The sequence below is a fragment of the Platalea leucorodia genome (genome assembly GCF_965183815.1).
Source record: "Platalea leucorodia genome assembly, chromosome: 13".
Taxonomy (NCBI): Eukaryota; Metazoa; Chordata; class Aves; order Pelecaniformes; family Threskiornithidae; genus Platalea; species Platalea leucorodia.
In genome coordinates, this window is record NC_138835.1 from 8,890,985 (window position 1) to 8,914,913 (window position 23,929).

The window sequence follows — 23,929 nt, forward strand, 5'->3', positions numbered from 1 at the left end:
CTGGCATTGACTTTGGGGTAAATCTCATTCTTACTTGCTGGCACAGTGATGTGCACCACTACTTCCCGGGAGAATCATCCCTCAGGTTTGTTAATACTGTCTTTTTTGCTGGCCTCAGCCTGCACTGAGAGCCCGGTGCAGTGACTGATTCAGCTTCTGGCCCAGTTTCTCTTGAATTTGGGGTACAGCAAGGATGAGAACGTGTGCTGGGGAATAGGCGTGTTGGTTCCCACTCCACGTCTGGTGCTCCTTCTGTTACAGGAACTCTTACGCAGAATGAGATGGTTTTCAAGCGACTTCACCTGGGAACCGTAGCTTACGGCCTGGATTCCATGGATGAAGTACAGAGCCACATATTCAGTATATACACGCAGGTAGAATTAAATTGCATTACTTCACTCTTTGTTCACAAAACAGTTTTCCGGGTCCCTGGGCTAATGGTGAATTAATATGGCAGGGATCTGCCTATTAACTATTACTTTTTGGAAAAGTCTGAAGGGCATTGGATGCTTAATACATAAATATTATCATGATTGCTTATTACATTTGTAGATTGTTTCACATCCACCAGTCTTTAACTGCCACAGCACGTGCACAGATGTGTGAGTGTATGTGAGTGTACGTGCCTGTGTCTTGCTACCGAGGTCTGATTGTAAAATAGCATACTTTTATTTAGATATTCACCACTTACAGCAACCACAGGTTTGCTTTGTTGAAAAATTGGCTCTGGGTAATATTTAGTGCATGAAGTTGCTGTTTGAAATGGCGTGTACTGGGGCAGTAATAAAGGAAGAGGAACCATTGGTACTCAGTAGGCAGCAACAGAGAACAGTGTGCCAGTATCGCTGCTTTAGGCCTGATGGTTAAAAAAGAAAATGGTAAAAGTGGGAGTCTTTCACTAATGTATCAATGATCTTATATGGTGCATAACTGACACACCTGCTTTGAGAAATATCTACGGCTAAAGAAGGCAGCAAAGTCCACATGTAAAGTATAGAACAGGAAAATCCTGTTTTGGGAAGTCTCTCCCTTGCATTCCTCTTTCAGTGTCACTGGGTGAGCCAGCAGCTAAAAAGCCTTCATCTCTATTCTTAGACTTTTATTTCAGTTTTGTATGATAACCAGGTAATGTCACGTGACTTGTCTGGGTCAGCAAACTATTCCTTAGCATGTTACAGCAGACAAGATGCTTATCAATTGAAACTTCATATAGATACACGTACTTCCTTCTTAAAACAAGGGATGAGGTTTTACTTAAGAATATTGCTGCCTTTTAAAAAAATAATCAGCTGTCAGTGGCTGATGTTCCAGCCACTGGTACTTATAAAAGACTTAAGAATTGCCACTAATTATGTAATCATGGAAGCATTATTTTTTATTTTCTGTTAATAACTGTTCTTTCAACTGCAGCTAGAAATAACTTTTTTGTGACTTACTGACAATTAGGTTTTCTCTTTTGTAAAACGTGATTCCACAGACACAATCTGCACATGTTAGTGATGAGTTACTACTCCCATGTCGTATGTCAAGCATTTTCATTTCTCAATAGTTGTGGAATTGCTTCATTCCTACAGAAACTGCACAAGTTGCTGTTGAAGTGCCTGTGCTTTTCTGTGGGCATGCACACCCAATGCAATGAACTGAGTTTTTCATGTCACATTGTTTTTGCTTTGCTTGAGAGATTTTTAGACTGAAGTGCACTTTCTATACCCCGTACAAAGTGAAACATGAAGCCAGCATTCTTGCCTGGAAAAAGGCACTATGTACTTACTGTAAATAGGATTTTTATTTTTGGATTTTGTTCATGGTGGTAAAGGCACACAGCAGGTTTCCTTGACCTCAGTGATCTGTTTGATGGCATAGCTTTGCCCTAAGCAGACTGTCAGGCTACAATGTGCTTTTAACTAAGCATATGATAGTTGATAAATACCCGGTATTTTGAGTAATTGTCTTTTTCACTGGCTTGTGTCTCAGGTAACTTGTAACACCTAGCTATCTCTTTCCCTCCTCTGCTTTCACAGCCTTCTTAGAATCTGGTCCTTCTCTTGGTTTTGAGACCCTTAAATGACTGAACTGTACTTTAAAAAAAACCCAAGCCAACCAAAAAACAGACTTCAGATCTATTTGCCCTCATTTTGTACTCAATCTCCAGAGAAAACTTGACTACTGGTTAATTATTTGCCAAAGTATTCAATATTTGTCAAGCATCTTTTGATGAGCGTGACTAGTTCAGTATTTGACTAGTGCTACATGTCAATCTAAATGCACTTCAGCTGAGGGCTTGCTGTTGTTTGGTTGGGTAAAGCCTGTTGCAACAGTGCTGATGAGCAGCAATATTAAAGTTGAAGATCTTGTGTGTCCTAATCACTAGAGTGTGGAAAATAGCATGTGGAATTACACTCATAAAGGATGTGTCTCATAAAACGTTTATCATTACCGAGTGAGATTCCTTATAATGAGAAGCATTTGCTGGCAATGATTCATTTTGAACTGTAGTTCTTATTCTTTGCTCTTATTTTTACCATGTTGTGGCCTTTGACCTGGAAGTGAAACTTTTGTCCTCTTGACACTAAAGGTTAACAGAGCAGGAAACTAGATCACTGTGTGTCCCTTCTTCAACCAGGATAATTTAGTAATTGTGCAATTATCTGAAAACTCCCATTCTGATACTAAAAATAGTATTAAAAATTAAATGAATGTAATTAAGATTTTCTAGGTCCATACGAGTCATCTGTTTTCTGTTTTCAGCGATTATATTCTCTTGCATGTGAAACCCAATGGACTCTAAATTTCCAGAGCCACTGGTCTTTTGTGGAGCAAAAAGTGGTTTCACTGAGTCTTCTGACTTCGGTCTTTCACCAGTCGGTGTTTGGTGGATCTGCAACAAGGGGTCTTTTTCTCAGTGTACTGTTCCAAAAACTTAGGTAATCCTTTGGGGCACTTTACTCCACCAGTAACAATGATAAAGAAGTGGCATTACGCTGGGGTGTGTTCCCAGTGATGGTCTGAATTAAGGTGTATGAAGAGTGCGTCTCATTCCTGGGGACATAAGAGTCTGCACAGCTGCTGCATATACAGTCTTCACTGAAGTAAAAACTTAAATCTTTTTTTTTTTTTTTTCTGCAATAAGACTTTATTTTGCTTTCCTTTTTTATAAGCAATCTCAGGACCCACCTGCTGTGAAGGGCCTTACCTTAGCCACCAAGGTGCGTAAAACCATGAGCAGCCGAGTGCACGAGGCGGTGAAGGCAATCGCGCTGTGCCACAACGTGACACCGGTGTACGAGTCCAACGGGGTGACAGACCAGGCTGAAGCCGAGAGACATTATGAGGACTCCTGCAGGGTGTACCAGGCCTCCAGTCCTGATGAGGTCAGTATCCATTTGGGTGTATGAAAATATAAATATGACCTTGCTTGTGGCTGAAAAAAAGGATTATGTGCTGAAAGTGTTCCAGTCTAGTGAAGGGGATAATATTTTAATGCATTTATTGCACTGATAACCCATGAATAGACCATAAGTGGTCTCTCAGGTGATATACTTCAGCCAAATCTGCCTCTCTGCCTGAAGCTACAGAGCTACATGGTGACTAGTATCTGGCTGTTTTGTCAGCCCCTGCATTGCAGAGTTTTGCTCATGTTTCTGCACCTTTTGTCCAGGGTATATTTTTGCAGTTCAACGCCATGAGTCCCTTTGACCACATTTGGTAAATTATAGGCAATCTTGTCTTGTTTGGGGGGGGGTGACTTGTGGGAGGGGGTTAGAGCACTCCCACGAGTCAGCTTGTCCCTGATCTGCAAAGTGTTCGAACTTCCAGACGAAGTGAAAAGTTGTAAATCACTCTGGGTAGCACTGCTAACCCAGGACACATCCCTTCCCATGCGGATGGGACAGACCCGGAGCCCGAATTAATTCTGCAGAGTAACTGAAGTGCACAAGAGTTTCTCTGAGCAAAGCTGTGCCCTGCCAGTTCTCTGCCGGCACCCAGTCCAGCCAGGGCTGCACAGGGTGGTACAGGAGAGAGAAACTTTACAGCTCTCCAGAGACTCGCTGGAGACTTTTACTGAACACTTGAGAGATGAAGTTCAATACAGGATTTACGATTAAAGTCCTCTTTGCCACCCTCTGCAAAATCTGGAAAATCTAATTAAAGTGGTGTTTCCTTCTGTGACGAAGACAGGAGGAATAAAATATGGTTTCATGTATTGGTTATGCTTCTTGGATACATCTTCTTTAGTGCAACCGAGGTAAAACAATTTGTTTTCTATTAATTTGTACAATTACACTTGCTCTAAGCCATTGAAAGAGATGGAAGTTTGAAACTTCCCATAAGAATCCTGCTGATGGTATGAGATCATATCGCCCATTTGACTGCATTGGAAGGGTTGCCCCAAATAAAACAGATCTGCCTCTGATAATAACCTTTTCACCTTTGACATCGAAAGAGAAGCTGGCTTTCCTCATTGTTAGAGGTGAGAAATTGTTTGCATAGAAATAAGTTTATTCGCTAGCCCAGCTATGTGAGGATTTTGAAATTGTTGCATGTATTAATGAAAGACTGGCACACAGAGTTAGTTTCCACATTTCATGTACATTCAAAATATTCCCTATAGTGTTTTTCTTCCCAAGTAGGCAATTCATTCATTTCATATAATGTGTTCTTCTCTGTATTGTACAAAAGCTGCATCTTTGCTTTTTTCCCCCTCCTCCATTGATGTGCCTACAGCGACAAGCCCTTACTCCTCCCTGGCTTTGGAGCTGGTGAGCAGTGTGTGTGTGTGTGCCCGTGTGTCCTCTCCCACCGCACAGCCTAGGTTGGTGTTTTGCTTACCTGCTTTTCTCCTCTAATGTGTTGCTCTCCCATGTAAAGACAGCTTACAGGAATCAACTGCCTTTGGACTGAAACAAGTTCTGAATGACTTCCAGATGGCAATTTTTGTGATCTGCATTTAAGTTTGGTTTTTTTTTTTTTTTTCCTAAAGCATTTACTGGCTATTTTTGCACAGATCCTCTGTTTATTTACATATATACTGTGGTATATAGTGAAACCAGTGATTTTTCCTTTCCTTTTTTGCTTTATACAGTTCTGTCTTTAAAATATTTATGCAGCGATTTGTCTCAAATACCCAAGGGAGTGTTGTTTGTTTATTTTACTATAGCATGATAACTAATCCTTCCAAGATTATTGTTTAAATTGTTTCTTCCTTGCTTGTGGTGTCTTAAGTAGAGAATTACAGTGGGTTTAGAAATCAGATATGCTTTGCTGTACTGAGGAAATCTTGTCTGTAGGTCTTCGATGTACAAATACTGTTTAGATATGCTCTGCGTATGTCATACTAGATGGTACAAAACACAGGATCAGCACAAGCCGAGTCCTTGAGAAGAGAGCGATGCTGTTAAATAACATTCCCTGTAGGGGAATGGCTTTGGACTGCTGTTAAAGCCAGCCTTTGAAATCCTATATCAATAAAATATTGCCATGGCAGGGAAGGTCAGTTTATGAAATGAGTACAAAAACTTGTATTCTCTTTACTTTAACAGCAAGAGTAATTTCTACCAGTTGGCATAGGATTCATTTCCTGTAACACAAAGCAGGATTTCCTAAATTTGTTTCCTGTGCATGCTGCCATTTAGAAGTCTTGAAGTATCTTTATTCAGATATCGGTTACAGCCTTGGGGCTCTGCAAGCATGTCAGTTGTAGCCATACAGTAACTAACAGGGGAAATGAAATAGATATAATCTGATCAGAGATAAGAGCGCCTGGGATTCCTGGGCAAACAGTCTTTAACCCTGACAACCCGCCGCAGCTGCCAGGACATGAAAGGGTGCACCGATCAATTGGTTTCTGCCTGTTGTCTGTCTGCCTAGGCAACCCTAAATGGGACATTTGTAGAGCAACTCATGGCACAGAAGGATCAATTTGTCTCTTTAGAATGAAATTTATTAGTCGATATCCACTTCAGTGGTGGCTTGGGTAATTTAATTGTCAGAAAGAGCAAAGTTTGGGGGATAGTGTGCCGAGCTGCTGTAGCTGCTCTGCTTTGTAATGCTCGGCTCTGTATCTGACTTGGCCTGGACGGAGCTGCAAGCTCCTGGAGTGTGGTCAGGGACTTCACTGATTTCCCCTCGGAGTGAGCATGGGCTCTCTTGAAGGTGTTTGAGGGATTTCATGTCTGCTTTTAAATCTCAGTTTAAGCTGTAAACATATTTTTGCATCTTGAATGTCTCTCATCTTTTCACTGTGACTGAGAGCACCTCTAGTTATCTGGTTGCATGGCGCAGAGTAAACCTCTTCTGTCTCGCACTGAGCTGGGACCGTGCTCCCCGTCCCGGGGTGCCCAGGCCCTACCAGAAGAGCCACCGGCGCTTTTGTTGCTGTTGGTGTTGTCCGCTGGTGCTGCGGCACTTCCCAGAGGCCGGGCCTATTGTGTTGCCTGTTGAATGAGGACGGTAATTTCAATGCTTTTAGTACATCTGATAGGAACACTTCAAAATTATATCACTTTCTCTCTCAGTAATTATTCATTAAGTACTATAGAGGCTGGGAAGTGGCTTGTTCAAAGGGGTCAGCCCCACTTCCCTTCCCATGCTGAATGCGGTTCACCTGGAGGGCCATTAAGGGCTGACAGGACCCACGTCTGCTTGGGAGCGGCATGGAAAAGGGGGATTTCTTTCATTATTCTTCCCCTTCCATTGTCGTACCTTTTTGTGGTCTCAGGGCCATCTGAAATGACTGGCGTTGTGCAATGCAGTGCAGTTAGTTTGAAGCGTGTCATGTGCACGACGTAGCACCTCTGACGTGTTGCTCGTCCATTTGTTCCTCTGCGCAAGGCTTTTCTTTCGGGAGGTTTAAATGCTTCCTGACATAGGACTTAAATGAGACACTGGCAGGGAAGGAGGGAGGGGGTGTCTGTGAAAGAAAGTAGCAAAGGAGATGTTTTAACGGGCTGAGCTGGCAGCAGAGATTTGTCTCTCCAGACATTTGCAGCTTACCAACATGGGCAAATTAACAGCCGGTGCCATGCACGCTGAACATCACGTAACATCATGCTGTGAAAAATTCTCAATAATTATTATTAACCAGAGTATTAGAAGCCCAAGCTCCACCTCTGCTCTGGGAGACTGTTAGGAGGAGTATCTAACTGCACACTTTAATACGCTAAGGATGGCTTGAAGAAACTTTTGAAAAAGATAAGCCTGAAAGAGCCTTTGATTTGTTGTAATCTTTGTGAATAAGGCTGCAAAAACTTGCTAATATTAAAACAAATATTGATTCAAATTGGTTTAAAGGTCCTTTAAGGCAAAGCCAACTCAACTAATTTTTTTTATCTGATGATTTAAGATTACTTTATGAAAGGAAAAGTTTATTTTAGGTTGTCTTTTAAGCCTAATTGTGGATGAAAGGGAGCTGAGTTCACAAAAGATTCTCCAATTAGACGCAATTATATCAATTCATCTAGTAAAATCTTGACTCAATGCACGTATTTATAGATTTCATTTTTATCTGTATCTCATGTATGTGATTTCCCAAAATAAATTCTATTTTTGTCTAAGGTATTTGTGGTCACTTAAGGCAGCAAAGGCAGAACCTGAAAGGCACAAGGGATAATTAACCTTCAAGTCAGCAGCAACCATGTGCCCAGCCCTCTCATGCCTTTGAAAATGTCACTGCAAAATACTTCCAGTATTTCATGTCTGTTTGGAGAAAGTACCCCTTGATCCTTTCTGGAGGCCAGTGATATATGGGCTCACGTCAGCTGCTGCTCCCATCCGTTACTGCCAAGACAGCTTCTAGAGTTAAACCCCCGTATCTCAGCAGGCTCAGTCTTAGATGGATGAGTCAGCTGAGGTGAGGATTCTGTGGGGGATCATCAGGGAAGCAAAATAAAGGCTTTGGTCTTCTGTCATGACTCTGGTTGTAATCTAGTGCAAGCTGGTAAAGAATTCAGTGTTGTATGTCCTTAAATATTAGAAGCTGCAATCAGAATGGTACCCACATAAGCTCAATTAAATGAGTTCTGGTGCATGCCTTGAAAAATCTGGGGTTTGTTTTGGGTTGTTTGTTTGTTTGTTTTTTAATGTTTGGGGAGAAGGAGTTCTCTGCTAAGAAGTGTCTGAGAGCCAGCCTTCAGCTGTCTTGCTGATCAGTACAGAGGTTGAAAGTTGTTGATGAATTGTTACTACCAAACAGAGTATAACACAGGGCTCATTTTGTTTGTTTGATTTTCTAATATGAATTTTTAACATGCTCTGCGTTAGTGTTTCTGGCTTTGATATTATAAATCCAGGGTGAATGCATCGTTTTGAATTCTTGATTTCATAAATGGCAAGCTGGGAAATAGCACATTCAAAAAGTAAGTGTTTGTACAGAGATTTACCTGATGAGGCCAAGCAGAGGTTTGGGCACCCCATGGTGGAGGGTACCTGTGCCTGCCCATGCTGAAGGGTTGTCCTTCAGGATGTGGCAGTCGAAGGCAGGGAGCTGACCACCTCCTGCTGAGAGCCTAGGACAGCCTGGCAGCTGAATCGGGCAGCAGCTGGGCTGCCCAAACCTGAAAATACTGTTAGCAAGCTTCTAACTTCAGGCAAAGCCCACTAGAAAGAGCCATGTAGGAGCACCTGCATATATGAACGGATCCACTCCGTAGCACCATTGATGAGCGATGGACTTCTTTGCAGCCCCTACCCGCTGTCCCCTGAGGGGAGGTGTGGTGTGGGCTGGCCACCCTCACCATGCCCTTCTCCTCTCAGGTGGCCCTGGTACAGTGGACGGAGAGCGTGGGTTTAACGCTGGTGGGCAGAGACCAGTCCTCCGTGCAGCTGAGGACACCGGGTGGCCACATCCTGAACTTCACCATCCTCCAGATCTTCCCCTTCACTTACGAGAGCAAGCGCATGGGGATAATTGTTCGGGTAAGTGGCTTCGGGTAAGCTCTCATGTCTTTGTGAATCTCCTGCTAACACAACATGAAACATATAAAACATTTGCTCTCAGCTCTGCTGGCCCTCCTAGCTGAGTTTTGCAGTCTCTCCTACCTCAGGCTGGTTCTCTGTTTTGAGCTAATAGCATCTCATTGCTGGGTTTGTTTAGCTTGGCCATCTTTGGCAGTAAGTGCTATATTGCCCTGAGACATCTTTAGTTTATTGATCTTTGGTCCCTTGTTCAAAATAAGAAGGAGCTTAAGCTTCCAGCTTCCCCCAGCTGCTCCTTCTCGCTCCCATTTTTAATTCATCATGTATTCTGGGGTGGGTTTCAGCCGTACAGCTCCTCCATCTGCACACATCGGTTCCTGTAGGGTGCTGCTGGGGGCAATGTCAGGCTGGGGATGGGTGTCCAGCCAGTCCGTCAGCCAGCACTGCCGCCAACCGTGAAAGCCTGTCTTTGGCACTGCAGTGGAGCCTCCAGGATGGCGCTGGGAAGGAAGAGGGAGCTTGAGCATTTCCCTCCGACTGTGAAACCCAAGGGCCCTGGGGATGCTGGAAAATGTTCAGAGAGGGATTTTGCTACAAGTGCAAGGAGGAAGGAGACATAGGAGTGACTGCTGGCATGGAAGAGCTAAAATCTGAATGTTTTGGCTGTCTGTGTGCTGAACCAAGACTTAAGAGCTTTGATAATCAGCAGAGATGCCATGTTATCTCCCAGGTAAGGCTGTTGTTTCAGGAAAGCTTGAAGCCAGCACTGCCAGCAAAAGAAATAGTCACAGTTACCCTGTCTCCTGGGACCCGAATTCTGTGTCCCCTCCCACAGTGGCTGACACAGCGAGGAGGAAGAGGAGCCTGTTAGGGGCAGGACTGCTCTCTCCAGGGGAGCAGGCACCAGCAGCATCTCAGGGAAGCTTGAGCTGACTTTGAAGCCTCGCTCTGTGTCCCTGGGGTTGTCTTTTCATCTGTCCAAAAGCTCCTGGCCTTCCTGTCGTGTCCGTGCCGCGGTCATGCTGGCAGAGCTGGGCAGGCTATACAATGGACTGGGGTTGTGAGTTGACCCAGGTCACAAGTGCTTTCCCCCCTCGGGGTCAGCCGGGAGCAGGGACCCGAGCAGGTTCACCGGTCCAGCTTACGCTGTGTCTCCAAAGCAGTTGTGGTGGTACAACAAGAGGTGATGGAGATGGCAGCAAGTGGGAAGGAGGGAGGGGATCCTGGACCGATGCCACAACAAATAACTGTAGGATACTGTTAGAGGTATTGTGGAAGTGCTCCCCAGATCCCTGCCAAGCATGGAAACCCCGCAGAAGTTAGACACTGCAGGTGGAGGTACTTGTAGCTGCAGGGAACTGTGGAGATTTCTTTTGAGCTGTTTAACAGAGCCCACAGCCATGCTGAGAACATGGTGTCATAAGCAGGGTTTGAAAATAGCTGATTTAAGGTAAAAGGGTGCATTTGTGCAAATACCTTTATCAGCAGCAGCAGGCACTGTGCGCGCTAAATACGTGCCGAGCTGAAATTGTATGCATAACTTTGTGGTTTTATACACAAATACAATATAAGATCGGACTCTTAGAAAAAAATTACCTTGAAAAGAAAGAAGAAGAAGAAAGTGTGGGTGTTAAAAACAGTTGAGATCAGTTGTCACCATTATCATCATTAGTTTTCAGGATAGTGCTAGAGAATCAATGTTAATCAGATAAACAAAGCCTGCTCCAGTAAGGCACTGCCATTTGCCTGCGAAGCAAACAAGTGAAGCAGTTTGAATATTTCTTTTGGAGATAATTAAAACATCTTTGTTGTTTTTTTACTGAGAGTACAGACAGACAATTGGTACCAGGAATCTGAAAAATGAATACGAAACCTATAATCCAGGGTAAGATATGATTTGTTGTATCATTTCATGTGATCTTCAGCTTTGCTGTTTAGGGTGGGGAGAATAGGTAAAATTGGTGAGTTTTTTCCTTTTCTTTTCGTTTTTCTTATTTTTCCCTCTCTGTTTACTTTGTGGTAAAGCTGGGTTGCTGCATGTTTATTTTGGGGTATCTGGAAATAGGATGTAAAAATATCTTCTGCCTCATGTATTTTAAGTTGCAACAGTAGGAGGAGTAGCCTTTGGTTTTAGTTAGAAACATTTGGGATCAGTTGCACACGTGGGCCTCATCGATAGCAGATTAATTTGGTCTGCTTTATTGGGTGATGTTCGGTAGCTTCACAAATCTCAACTTCTCTGGACCCCTGGAAGAGCACAGCCCCTGTCAGAAACAGCACCATGAAGGGATGGTGTGAAATGGAGCAAGGCAGTGGTTGTATTCAACAACAACAAATATTACGGAGAACTTCAGTATTCCTGTTACCAAGAGATTTGGTGATAAAGATGGAACTGTAATATGTGCATATAATTATTTTTGCAAACCCATGAAGGACAAGCTGTGTTTAGTGTAGACTGAAAATCGTTAAAGCTCATACAAATGGCTGCATTTGTGTTATCCTACCTGAGTATTTTGGACCTGGATCTCCTGTTGCTCAAGGAACTGCTTTTAAGTTCTCTGGATCACACACCACAGTACAGTGTAGGGGGGACAAATTTGCATTTCAAGTTGTTCCAGGCTTTGAAATATTAAAACAAGCCCAAGGGCAGGAATGCTAGTTGAAGTGGGCTGATAGGCTGAGCTTGTACAAAGTAATCAGTGTGTTAAATCTGTGAATCTAGAGATCCGACTAAATGTGTTTGAACATACATAGTCATCAATGTTCCCACAAATATCTCGTGCTCTGTGGGATAGCTGCAACAAGTGTAGTGCATATCTGTTTAAACACAGCAAGTGTAAATTCTTCAGATTATTATTTTTATAGTGAAAATGATGTGGAGACTTCAGGCAACCTTTTCAAGACCTAGGATAAAAATATTAGCAATAAAAGAGGGAGGACTAAACAACCTCCCTCCCCATTGCTTACTGTAAGTGCAAACTTTTGATGAGGTGCTGTTTTATCCAGGGTGTAAGAAGTGGGCTAACCATCGAAGCCAGGGTATGCTTCATTAAATTGTGTTTATATGCTCAGCAGAGAATTGGATGCCCTTAAATTTTTCTCATCTAAGTGGAAAGGAGTCCTGTTTTTTTTCCTCTTTGATTTGAGGCTTATTCCTTTTAAATTATCTATGATCTGTGTTCTCCCCCTTTAGGAAGAGAAAGGTTTCTATTTTGCATTTCTGTATTTATAATATTACTGCTGCCAAAACCAGCAAAACTCCCACTTGTGGTCAGTGGGAGCAAGATCAGGCCTAGATCCTGACTCTAAATACTGTTGATAGAAGCATTGGCCCCTCTCTGTTGTGCTTGTTAATTCTGTGTCTTTATTTTGCAGCCATTGAGCTGCTGCTAAGCCACTAAAATCAGCTCCCTGTATACCCTATGCAGAAATAGATTCTGAGTGGCAGATGCTGGCTGCCTGGGTATTACTTTGCCACATTCCTGTATGCTCCAAAATTATATCTTCAAGCAGGGTTTTCATTTTTATTAAAAAAAAAGAAAAAGAAAACAAAAAGGAAAAAGAAGACTTTGTAAATAGGTAGTTGTCAAGTAAAATTTTCTTTTATTAAACATACATGTATGCATGTGTAGGCAGTCCATTTGGTTTTGATTCACAACTTGCAAGGTGTTTACCTCTTCAGTGTATCTTCTAAAACTGTGCTGCTTGCTTAAATAGAAATAAGGGGAGGGAAAGTAGCGTGAAGTATCCAGAAGACAACAGATGTAGTGAGCAGCTGGGGAGGGGAGGGAGGGAGAAGCTGCAGAATAAAACCACACTCGGGATTGTAGTGAGTAGAATTCACATGGTAATATTTTCTGCTCAGCTATACAGATATTGCCCATTCTTTTGAACGGCAGTTTTTTCGGCTAGCGGGAGCCATTGCAATCGTCTTGCCAGGCTTCCTGTACAATCTGGGTATAGAGTTTCAGCAAGCAATTCATGCGTCCAGCCCAGTAATGCTGTTACTGAAATCCTTGGCAGAGACGCCCGTCTCCCCTGCTGGTCCTGTCCGCTCTGGCTCCTATAAAAAGATCTCCTTCAACACATAACTTTTAGTAAATAAAGTAGTAGTTAATATTGAAAACCAGTAGCAGATGTTGCCTCGTTTGGGATATTTTTGCAATATCTGCTTGTTCGCTTGTGATCAACTGTCATTTCTGTAGCTGATTATTTCGGTTCTAAGAAGTCTTGTTCTACCCAAGCAGCCACTCTTCACCGTACTGTTTACTGACTTATCTTCTTGAAAGAAGGCCTGTTTGTTTGACCACAATATTTTCCATTCTTCTTTTTCTTTGCATTATTTTTCCCCTTACCCATGTGGAATGATCTTTGTTGTAAAGCAAAGATAGTGCTATTGTCATATCTGGAATTGAAAGAAGCCTTTGAACCGTGGCCAGAGTCAGACCACGGTGGAAAAAGATGCCTCTCCAAAACAATATAACTGGCAAATCTCCGTGTAGATTTATAGTGTGATCGTACCATAATATGAGAACGCACTAACCTCCTATTGAACTCAGTGAGAGGAAATGACTAATGCAAGGAGATAGCTGATACAGTATTTATATTGGACAAAAAATCTAAACTATCTTAAGCCAGTTCTGCAGCACGGGAAGTGGAGTCTTTATTCGGTTTCCTACAGAGTTGTTGTTAGACACTTTTTAATCAAATAATTTAATAGATAAACCTTTACCTTTGGTTAGTGCCAAAAGCGTTGTGTTTTATTTAAGCAGATTCCAGTTGTTTTGGTAGAGTGACACGCATTTTGCTTTGGGCATGTGAGATGTGTGGGTATTGGTATATGAAGGCTGGGTGTTTCAGGACATTGAAAACCATGCTTAAGCTTAATTATAAGAATCTTCCTTGTGAATATCTCTATGAGCTTGGCAAAAATGCTCAGTAAAGGAGCTGCGTTATCCTTGGCTACATCTTAATATCCCTAGCAAAGACACTTACTTCTCTTCTTTGCGTTTTTGGTATCCACATCAGGTGCTGCTTTTTTTTTTTTTTTTTCTTTTCCTGTGGATGTAAACTCTGTTTTGCCAGTGCCACAGAACGTTAGGCTTTCACCTACCGACTCAAACTCTTCATGTGTGAGAACCTTCACCACTAGGTTCTGTAATGGTGGGACAGACTGACACATATATTAAATAGTGTGAGAATGAAAGTGTGTCCACTGTGCTTTTCTTTCATTTCTTTTTTTCCTAAAGTACTTTTCCCCCTTCGTTCACAGCTGTCTATTTCCAGACCTTCCTGGGCTCTTTGGTTTTGCCTGTTAAGTTTATGTTCTTCCTATCCCTGGTGACTATCTTGGTTTACAGAGCAGTTTGTTCCTTACTCATTGTTTTGTCTCCTTTGAGGAAATTGCCAGGGTTTCCATTAGCTTGTAATACTAATAGCTGTGACCTCCTTAGGTATCTGCCTGGTTAGAAGGGATTTTTTAATTTGTGGTAATGTAAATATGCTTTGCTTGCAGCCTACAAATTACTTGGATCAGATAAGGCAGGCAGCAATCTAACCTTTCTGCAGCAAGCATAAACTTTAATTATGCTTGTGCCGTATAATGTAACAGGGGGTAAATTAGGGTGATTTTTACTCTGTTAAGCTTCGTGCATCTGTTCTATTGTTGCAGGTAAGTATGAAATAAATTTTCAGGGTGAGGGCTAGAAGTTATTCCAAAGGCACATGCAGTCAGGATTGTGTCTGCATGGAAACCACATGTTGCTGATGAAAAATCTGGTCATCCTTGTCTAAAGCATTAATTCCTGCTGCGAGTAACCAAGTTGCAATTGAATAGGCATCTCCTTTTGGCCTCGAGACAAGATGCTGAACCAGATGGACCTTCAGCCTGACACAGTGCAGACATTTTTGCGACTGATGTGCAGAAAATTCATCACTTAGCTTGCTGAGGCCACTCCAAATATGCTGATATTGGCCCAACTTAGACTGTTCTGTTTCTTACCTGCAGGATGAATCAACGGGAGAGATCACCTTCTACATGAAGGGGGCTGATGTGGTGATGGCTGGCATCGTGCAGTACAACGACTGGCTGGAAGAAGAGGTATGGGGCCATTTCTCCTATGTAGGGAGGGTTTCTCATGCGAGTGCCTTTCTCCTTCCTGGGCAATGCATGACAAAGCTTGTCAATGTGGCAGAGTGGACATAACTTAAAACATCTGTGAGGCAGAAGGTCACCGATCTTGGCAATTCATTGGATTAGTCTTCAGCCAAATACGTACGCAGTTACAAGGAAGTCAGGTGCCAAGTTCAACATCTTTAGTGCAGAATAAGTCCTGTAAATAAAATGGATTTTGCTCAAAACTGATTGTAGCTCAAAACTGATTGCCACTCAACATCACCAAATTTGTCCTGGGCTTGATCCTATGTTTGGATTCATTTTGGACTGAAAGGTCTGATTTCAAAACTACATTTGGCAGCTTTGTACTGGGATATGTTTGTCAGGTTAGTGGTAATGTTGACATAGAGTTCATAGCAGTAGCTTCAGTTACTGATTCTCCACACCCCCAAACCCTGGTGTTCAAAGAAATAATACTACCTTGGTCTTATTTTAAAGAGTTTATGGCCAAAGATGTGAAGTCTACAAATCAAAGGCTTGTGTCCTTTTACTTAGAGACAGAGAAAATGAAATCTATGGGGTTGTTTTTGCCACACTGGTATAGCAGAGGGGACATTTTTGTTTCTGATCACTGGGATAGATTACAAACCATTGCAGATCTCCTTTTTTCCTCTCGGGTTTATCATGCACTTTATCAGATGTTATAGACTCACTGGGGTTGCTCAAATGGGACGGTTATTTTCTTAACCTGCTATCTTACATTGCCATCTCTGCAGTGCTGTGCATAAATCATCTTACTTGAGATGCAGTTTATGGTTTACAATGTGATACTTCTTTCCAGTGTGGTAACATGGCTCGGGAAGGCCTGAGGGTTCTTGTCGTAGCCAAGAAGTCTCTGACGGAAGAGCAGTATCAAGACTTTGAAGTAAGATTTTATTTGTTTTTTTTTCTTTGTTTTTAAACAAACAATCACTGAAGTGATTATCACAGACCTCTCATGATAATGCCGCCTCTCATCTCCCTACTCCTTCTGCTAGAATTGTCATTCTTCAATATCTTGCTGTTCTTTTAATCAAAGTGGCTTTTTAAGTGATATGTATGAAACTGGATCCCAGCCAGAACCCTCCAAAACAGTTCCTGAATCCTGCCTTACAATCATTTGTGGTTATAAATTCTGCAAATATTCATCATTTGTTAGGCGGGTTGTCTTTGTGTGAGGAAATGTGTTGGCTTTTAATTTTCATTGTTGCATTCCGACATCCAGGGAAACTACAAACAAGCAGAATATTACCCAGCTGGGCTTCATGGAAACACAGGCTTCATCCGTGGAGTTTGTTAGATGGGTCTCTACACACAGCACTAAGTTGCTTACCCCCAGGCAGGCAAAACATGAAGGAGAACTGTTCAGTTAAATGCAGAGATGAGACGGTGGAAATGTTTAGGATTCTCTCTTGCCCTCGTTTGTTCGTCGGAGAAGCCGTGGTTAGACCTGTGGTGCGAGGGAGTCGCTTCCAGGCTTTCTGCAGGTGTCACTTCAGCAGCTGCTGCGCGTTCGTGTGCGCCAGGACGCGCTGTGCACCGTGCTGCCTGGCCGGCCCGGGGCAGGAACAAAATGACAAAAACTTCCTGAAATATTTTCCGCCTTACCCTGTAACGCGCTCCTCGTGTTCGCCAGCCATTACAGGTGGCATCCCTGAATGGCAGTTAGCAGAGGGAGGTGAACTCCCTAACCCTCACGCTGGTTAACCCTGTATTCCACAAAAATGCAGGCTGGCTGCGTGAGTGACTGTGGCTGTGTCTGCTCTGTCCTCAGGCACGCTACGTCCAGGCGAAGCTAAGCGTGCACGACCGCTCCCTGAAGGTAGCCACAGTCATTGAGAGCCTGGAAATGGAGATGGAGCTGCTCTGTCTTACCGGTGTGGAGGATCAGCTGCAGACGGACGTCAGACCCACTCTGGAGACGCTGAGAAACGCTGGCATTAAGGTCTGCGTAACCTAATGTTACCTAGCAGGAGCACCTAGACTCTCTGCAGTATGTGGCACTGTCCTACAAACAGCAAATTAAGACAGTTTGGGGGCCCTGTCAAGGTAAACGTTTCACCAGGTGCCCTTTGCAAGTGGGAACAGTGGGGCTGGCGGACGCATTTTAAACATCACTTTGGGAACAGAACATGCTGGAAGTAGGAAACGTTGACTAAGCATGTGAAAGCTCGTCACCTTTTGTGCTTTTCTTCCTCTAACATGCTCTGGCTCCTTTTGCAGAGAAATGGCGTGTGTAGGCGGGAGGGTAGCCACAGGAGAGTTTTGGGCAATAGTTCCTTTCAGATGGCTGCATGAAACAAGACCGGTTTGGATGTGCTTGGTCTCTGGTGCACAAACTCCCGTGCTGGTGTTGAAGCCCTGGCCTGTGAATATACGTGTTTTCAGTAGCCACTAGAGGGGGTCTGAGCCAAGAGAATCAGGGACTGGACATTTTTTTTTTTTTTTTTTTTTTTTTTTTTTTCCCCTCAACTTTCTGGGCTCCAGCATCTGAGACTCAGGCGCCTACGGCCTGAGCTCTGCTCAGCGGTGAGGGAAGCGACGTGATGCCTGCTTCATTTCTCTCTCTGAAAACTCGTCGGTCAGATCCTGGACTTGCAAAAGGAAAAAAAAAAAAAGGACTAAACATTCAGATTCGGGCAAGAGAAGTAGGTAAAAGGTTGTGGTTGTGGTTTCTCTGCTTTAAGTAACAAAGGGAGCAAAAATCTTGAGCCATGCTGTGAATTCAAAGCAGGGCTGTGTGTTTGGGATTTAGGTAGGAAGTGGAATTCGAGGCTTGGGACAGGCTTCCAAAAGTGCTTTCTGTTTGGAGCCGTCCCTGTAAACAACAGGGACTTCAGCAGAGAAGAGAGATGAGCAGAATCAGACAGCTCCGCAGCAGCGTTGTGGCTTTCTCCCCCGGCGGCAGAGGCCAGGCCAGTTATTCCAAAGCAGTTTCATTTTTTTCTCTCCACCTTGGCTGGAGTCGGTGTCGGGGTGTGGGGCGTGTTGTCGCACAGCGAGCGCAGCACTTCTGAGCACTCCTCGCAATGGTATGTTCATTAGGGTATTGCATGCAAGAAGTAAATCAAGAGCGAAGGCAGTCTTGTAATTCATTACAGGGACCATCTTGTTAAGATCAAATCTTTTTCCAACCTCAGCTTATTAAACAAATAAGTGAGTCTTTGTGTGTTTTCTGGGTTTCGGGGGTTTTTTAAAGTTTTGTTAAATATTCTTGGGCGGTGTCTTCAAAGACTAAAAACAGCAGTGGAAAAAACAAAACAAACTCTGATATATTTGCACTGTTGAGGGAATTCCCTGCCAGATTATAACAGGGTATTGCTGATGAGTATCGCTGCTGACATGGCTTTCTAATGCCCCCCTACACACACACCCCAGCACAAAATAAAAGGAGCAGTGTATATTTAAAAAAAAAAAAAAAATCTTAAAAAAAAAAAACCAAACCAACTTAGTCTGTTCCAGACGCACACATCAGCAGTGAGCTAACCCCAGTTGCATCATCCACATTTCAGGCAGGGCCATGAGGGATCTTTCTGCAGCAAGGCCCGCTTATTTCAGCGTACGAGAAATAGCTGGGGTGGGACACATTAACACACGCATACACATTCTTTAGCTTGCATTTTGTGGGTTTATCAGCAGAATCTTGAAATATTGCAGGTGGGAAAAATGTTATACATGCTTTGTAACTTCTTTTGCATTTCAGCCTCTTTAAAAGTTTTGCTTTCATCTGTGAGAATTTTCTTGTATGTTTTAAAATAGGGCTTTTTCAGAAAAGTAATTTGTATATATATTCTAACAGTCCTTTTATATGCCTAAACTGGCAGGTGGTACTTCTAGATGACCTGCAGACGTGGTTGTTAAGTTTTGTATTTAATACATTAAACATTTGGATTTTAGGTGTGGATGCTGACAGGGGATAAGTTAGAGACAGCCACGTGTACAGCCAAGAACGCACATTTGGTGACACGGACACAGGACGTCCATATATTCAGACTAGTGAGTAACACCCACCTTCCCCTCTCTCAAGACTTGTTTGGGACCCCAAATTCTGGAACAGGAGGGGTGCTGAGATCACGACTGTTTTCCAGCAGTAGACCCACAATATTTTTATTCTTTTGACCCAGGTTTCTATCCCCTGAGCTTTTGTTTATCTGACTGTGTGCTCTGAATAACTCAGTGTGCTGCCTGTGTATATTACTTTTGCTGCCTCTGAGACCTGACTGTTTGTTTTTTCACCCCAATGAAGCAAACCCTTCCTCAGTTGCCATCTTTTTCCCCAGGTGACGAACCGTGGAGAAGCCCATCTAGAGCTGAACGCCTTCCGCCGGAAACACGACTGCGCTCTTGTTATTTCTGGCGACTCGCTGGAGGTAGGCTCCAAATGCCTTGGGCTGCTCAGGAACAGCCCCAAAACTCTGTGCCTGAATTAGGATTTTTTTTTTCTTCTTTTTTTTTAAAGAAACTTTCATAGCACAAATATCGGTGACGCTTCTGATCTCTGTAAATTAGGTGTGTCTGAAATACTATGAGTATGAGTTCATGGAGCTGGCTTGCCAGTGCCCTGCCGTCGTGTGCTGCAGATGCGCTCCGACACAGAAGGCCCAGATTGTGCGATTGCTCCAGGAAAGGACCGGCAAACTCACCTGTGCAGTAGGTAAGGGGCTAGTTAGGGAGCAGTGACCATGTAGGGTGCTGTCTTTATTTTTTTTTTTTTTTTTTTTTCTTCTTTTGAGTGAACAGTCTTAAGTAATCTCATAATACCTGGAAATGCGGAGTTAGGGAACAGTGTTTTTGTGGGACGATTGAGGAGATGAAATTTTGCATATGGAAACTTCAATGACAGACTACTTATAAATATTTGGGGTGGTATCTTTGCAAAATAGAGCTTGCACAGGATCGGATAAAGTGCCGTTGTTAACCTGTGAGCTTTATTTCAGCATTGTATGTATCACGGTACACCTACAAGTCAGATAAAGTGATCAGTGGCCTTGAATTCCTGTGTGTCTATAAAAAAACTTCTTAAAGAACTTAAACTCCCAGTTTCTATTTAAAATCCTGCTTTTGTTCATAGGGTTCAGTGTTTCTTCTAGTACTACAGTCTGGTGCAGATGCCTTTGGTGGGGTTGCAAGTTGCTTTTGTTGCTTAACTACCAATGTCGTTTGTCTGTGCTCTGACCTGCAGGTGATGGAGGGAATGATGTTAGCATGATTCAGGAGGCTGACTGTGGTGTTGGAGTTGAAGGAAAGGTGAGATTACCTCATGTTTCATAAGACTTCCTATGGCAATTCAGAAGCTAGTTTGCAACTAACTCTTAAATGAATCCTCAGAAATTTGTGCAAGAAAGTGAAAAGCTTCCACAAGAATAATCATCAGACTGGTAGCCTTATCATGAAAAATAATTTGGCTGGAGACTACTGTTTAACAGAGTTCAAGTTCATTATTTGGTTCTTGGCAGATTCCCTGAATTTGGACTATCGTGGTTAGTTTTGGTGTGTTTAATCATGCATAGATGCTCCAAATGCTGGAGCTGTAATTACTCTGATAACATACACCTTACATGTACAATTAAAAAGTGGTTATGTTAGTTTAGAAAGCAAACTGGGTTAGAGCTCTGGTTCCTGCATATGGAGCTGCTTGGAGCAACGAGACTGGATTTGGCCGCAGTGGAAATACTCTGCTTGCAGTGAGCCAAAACATTAAAATTGAGTGAACTTTTGAGACTGAAAATTTGTGTTCGAAACTGACTTGATACGAGTGTCACGTTAACACGTGTGTTGTGAATCATAATCCAGAGGGTTGCTTAGAATTGGAGGCCAGGGTTCAAATGGGAATTCTCATTTTTTTGCTCTTTGCTTAAAAGCCACGGTGGAAGGCAGAAGTGCTGAGGTAATACTCTCCCCCACCTAATGTATTGCAAATTTTGTTGGAAATTCTGTCAGTGATAACTAAATAATAATACAATATTTCTTTGTTTCCACTAATGAAATGATCTCACTATGCTTTTACTTGCTGTTGTACACAGGAAGGAAAGCAGGCATCCCTTGCAGCTGATTTCTCTATCACTCAGTTCAAACATCTGGGTCGTTTGCTAATGGTACATGGAAGGAACAGTTACAAACGGTCTGCAGCTCTCAGTCAGTTTGTAATCCATAGGAGCTTGTGCATCAGTACAATGCAGGTAAATGGACTGTCATGAGGGCTTTTCCAATGGAGAGGTGAAAAGGCAAAATCAAAAAGTAAAGGTTCTGCATTTCATTTTGGATGCAACTATGTTTTTCTCCTGATAATTTTCATGGGTTGGAATTTGAGGTTGTTACTTCAGTATGAAAATGTGTAAGAAAGTTCCCGGTATTGGACAAACATCAGCAACTTCTCCAAAATTGGACAAACAATATTCTGTCGTAGAAAACACTGCTGTGATGCAGCATGTCTTTGCTGTCGTTTAGTAATGCTAGGAAATACTGAAAATCTGAAGTGGGGCACTGCTCTTAAGGAAGGTCTCTACGGAGCAAGTGTGCTTGTTGTCAGGTATGTTTTAAGTAAGGCCTTCAAATAGTGAGACCAAAGTTGAGCAGCTGAGGAGGACCTGGCTCAGACCCTGATGAGGTTACCACAAGCTTGGTCTGGCGTGCTGTGGAGTGTTCGCAGGAGCCGTGCCGCAAAGGCTGCTGAAGCACGTATTAACCTTCCCAAGTGCTCAGCAGCTTGCTGCAGCAACGTGGAGTCGGTCTGTTCCTCTCCGTTTCAAAGGGAACCTTAGAAACAGATTTGGTATTCACAAAATTTACATTGTCATCTGTGCTCAGCCTTAGTGTAACAAAAATGCAATTGCCAGTTGGCAGGGAGAGTTGAAAGATATTTTAAGAGTTCATGAGCCAAATTCCGTTCTTAGCTGTGGTGACTTAAGTGAAAGTTACAGTTAAGGACAGAGGTTATTCTTTGGGAGTTGCATTTCCACGCCATAGTGTACTGATATATTCCTTAAAAATACTAAGGTTTTTTAAAATAAAATACTTGATATTTTTGAGAAGCTTAGTTCCACCCTTTCCCCTTCTTAGAATAAACGTGTTGGAGAGGGATGCATAGAGACAAAAGGTTCAAACTTGGGGGACAGTCTAGCTTGCTCTGCAGCTAAAAACAAGAACAGAAAACAAACGCATAACTTCTGACAAAAGAAAAGAACAGAAAAATTAATCTTGAACTCTCTGGAGTTTGTATTTGTGCGTGTTAACTCTTTACGTTGTGAAGGCATCATCCAGGCATAAATAAGTACACACCTGTCCTTCACAGCATCTGGACGGCTTTGATCAAACCAGTGGGCTTTGGAGGAAACACTTTATGTTCTTTTCTGTGGAACCACATTACAAAAAGTTTTCCAAGTCCAGCTCTCCAATGTTTGCTATTAAACATAACTCTCATCCAAGGTTTGCGTAGGAATAAAAAGGGTTGATATTACATTCTTCTGTCTTCATTTCAGGAATTTGGAGAACCCACTGTTTGAACAGAGTATGTTTTTAAGCTGTTACTTTTACTGCAGTATCTACCTCCTGAAAAGCTTATTTCTTTTCTTTTCTAGGCTGTTTTCTCATCAGTATTTTACTTTGCTTCAGTTCCTCTCTACCAAGGCTTTCTCATCATCGGGTAAGAGCTCACTTTTTACTAATAGTGTGACAAACGTGTGCATAATGAATAGATTTGGGCTAATTAACATGCAAGGCATGCACATCTCCACTCTGCATGTTTCACAACACTGCTTCAGAAGATGGATGTGATCCTTGTCCCCTTTCTGCTCCTCTGCACTGAGCAAAGCCACCGAGGCAGCACATGTACTTCTAGAAGCCTTTCCAAAAGGACAGTTTGTCACATTCAGAACATGAGAAGCCAGCCGTTCTCCAGGAAGCACTCCTTCAGTCCTGGTAAAAAGCAGAGGGACAGTTGTTGTGCTCTGATGCCTGCACAGCAGTGAGAGCCAGTGCCCAGCTCCTGACCGTGTCAGAAAGCGGGGACAAGCCACTCTCTTTAACAGGAAGAATCAGTTCCTGTCTAAAGTATACTGGGATTACACTTGTAATCCCATGACTTTATAGACTTCCGAGTACATAATTAAAAGACAAAAAGCAAATTCATCTCCATTGCCTTGTGATGCAAACGGGATCAAGCCTGAACTGTAAAGCAAACCTTGGGGTGGGGACAGGTCTGTCCTTGGCTCCATTAATAGCCCTGTAACACCAGTTGCAATACTTGAGCTAATCATCTGTGTATGAGTGTTTCTAATCAAAAGCCATTCAAAAAGCAAATCTTGCAGGTTTTCCCTACATGCAAAACTCTGGTGTGTTCCATTGGCAGGTTTTTATAGTATGTGTGTCATTTGGCACTTCAAGAATACTGTATTTCCTTTCTGAAGACTAGCATTTCTGTTTGCTCATCTACATCTTAGATAATTTACTGGTCTTCTACCTTCTTCCCAGGTACTCCACAATTTACACGATGTTTCCAGTGTTTTCGCTAGTCCTGGACAAGGATGTTAAATCTGAAGTTGCAATGTTGTATCCAGAGCTCTACAAAGATCTTCTTAAGGTGTGGGAGACTCTTGTTTATCTGTTTTGGTTTAAGGCAAGATCCCTGTCTTGATTTGAAGCTCTCTAAATGTGTAAAGTCAAATATATTATCAGTAGATACAGAAGTTTATCATGCGTTTTCAAGCAAAATTGTTTTAAAGGCAAATTTGAATTAACAGATACCACCAGATTTCCTGGCAGTTTGTTATTGAATGCTACATGAAATGCAGCTTATTAAAAACGGCTGGGGAAATAGAAGTTCCATTCTGTGAGAAATTCTAAGGATTTAATATTACCAATTTG

General features: G+C 42.7%; 1 protein-coding gene across 1 annotated transcript in view; it reads left to right on the plus strand.

Annotated features, from left to right (window-relative positions):
* Positions 1–23,929, plus strand: part of ATP9A (ATPase phospholipid transporting 9A (putative)) — a gene marked incomplete at both ends in the record, with an annotated part of 61,548 nt that overhangs the window by 33,125 nt on the left and 4,494 nt on the right. The window contains 13 exons of the mRNA XM_082325618.1: positions 262–374; positions 3,159–3,371; positions 8,752–8,913; positions 14,921–15,013; positions 15,870–15,953; positions 16,842–17,012; positions 18,965–19,063; positions 19,348–19,437; positions 19,577–19,721; positions 20,250–20,314; positions 21,091–21,246; positions 22,645–22,709; positions 23,537–23,645. Coding sequence (XP_082181744.1) covers positions 262–374; positions 3,159–3,371; positions 8,752–8,913; positions 14,921–15,013; positions 15,870–15,953; positions 16,842–17,012; positions 18,965–19,063; positions 19,348–19,437; positions 19,577–19,721; positions 20,250–20,314; positions 21,091–21,246; positions 22,645–22,709; positions 23,537–23,645 — 1,565 coding nt within the window. The remainder of the gene's footprint in view (positions 1–261; positions 375–3,158; positions 3,372–8,751; positions 8,914–14,920; positions 15,014–15,869; positions 15,954–16,841; positions 17,013–18,964; positions 19,064–19,347; positions 19,438–19,576; positions 19,722–20,249; positions 20,315–21,090; positions 21,247–22,644; positions 22,710–23,536; positions 23,646–23,929) is intronic.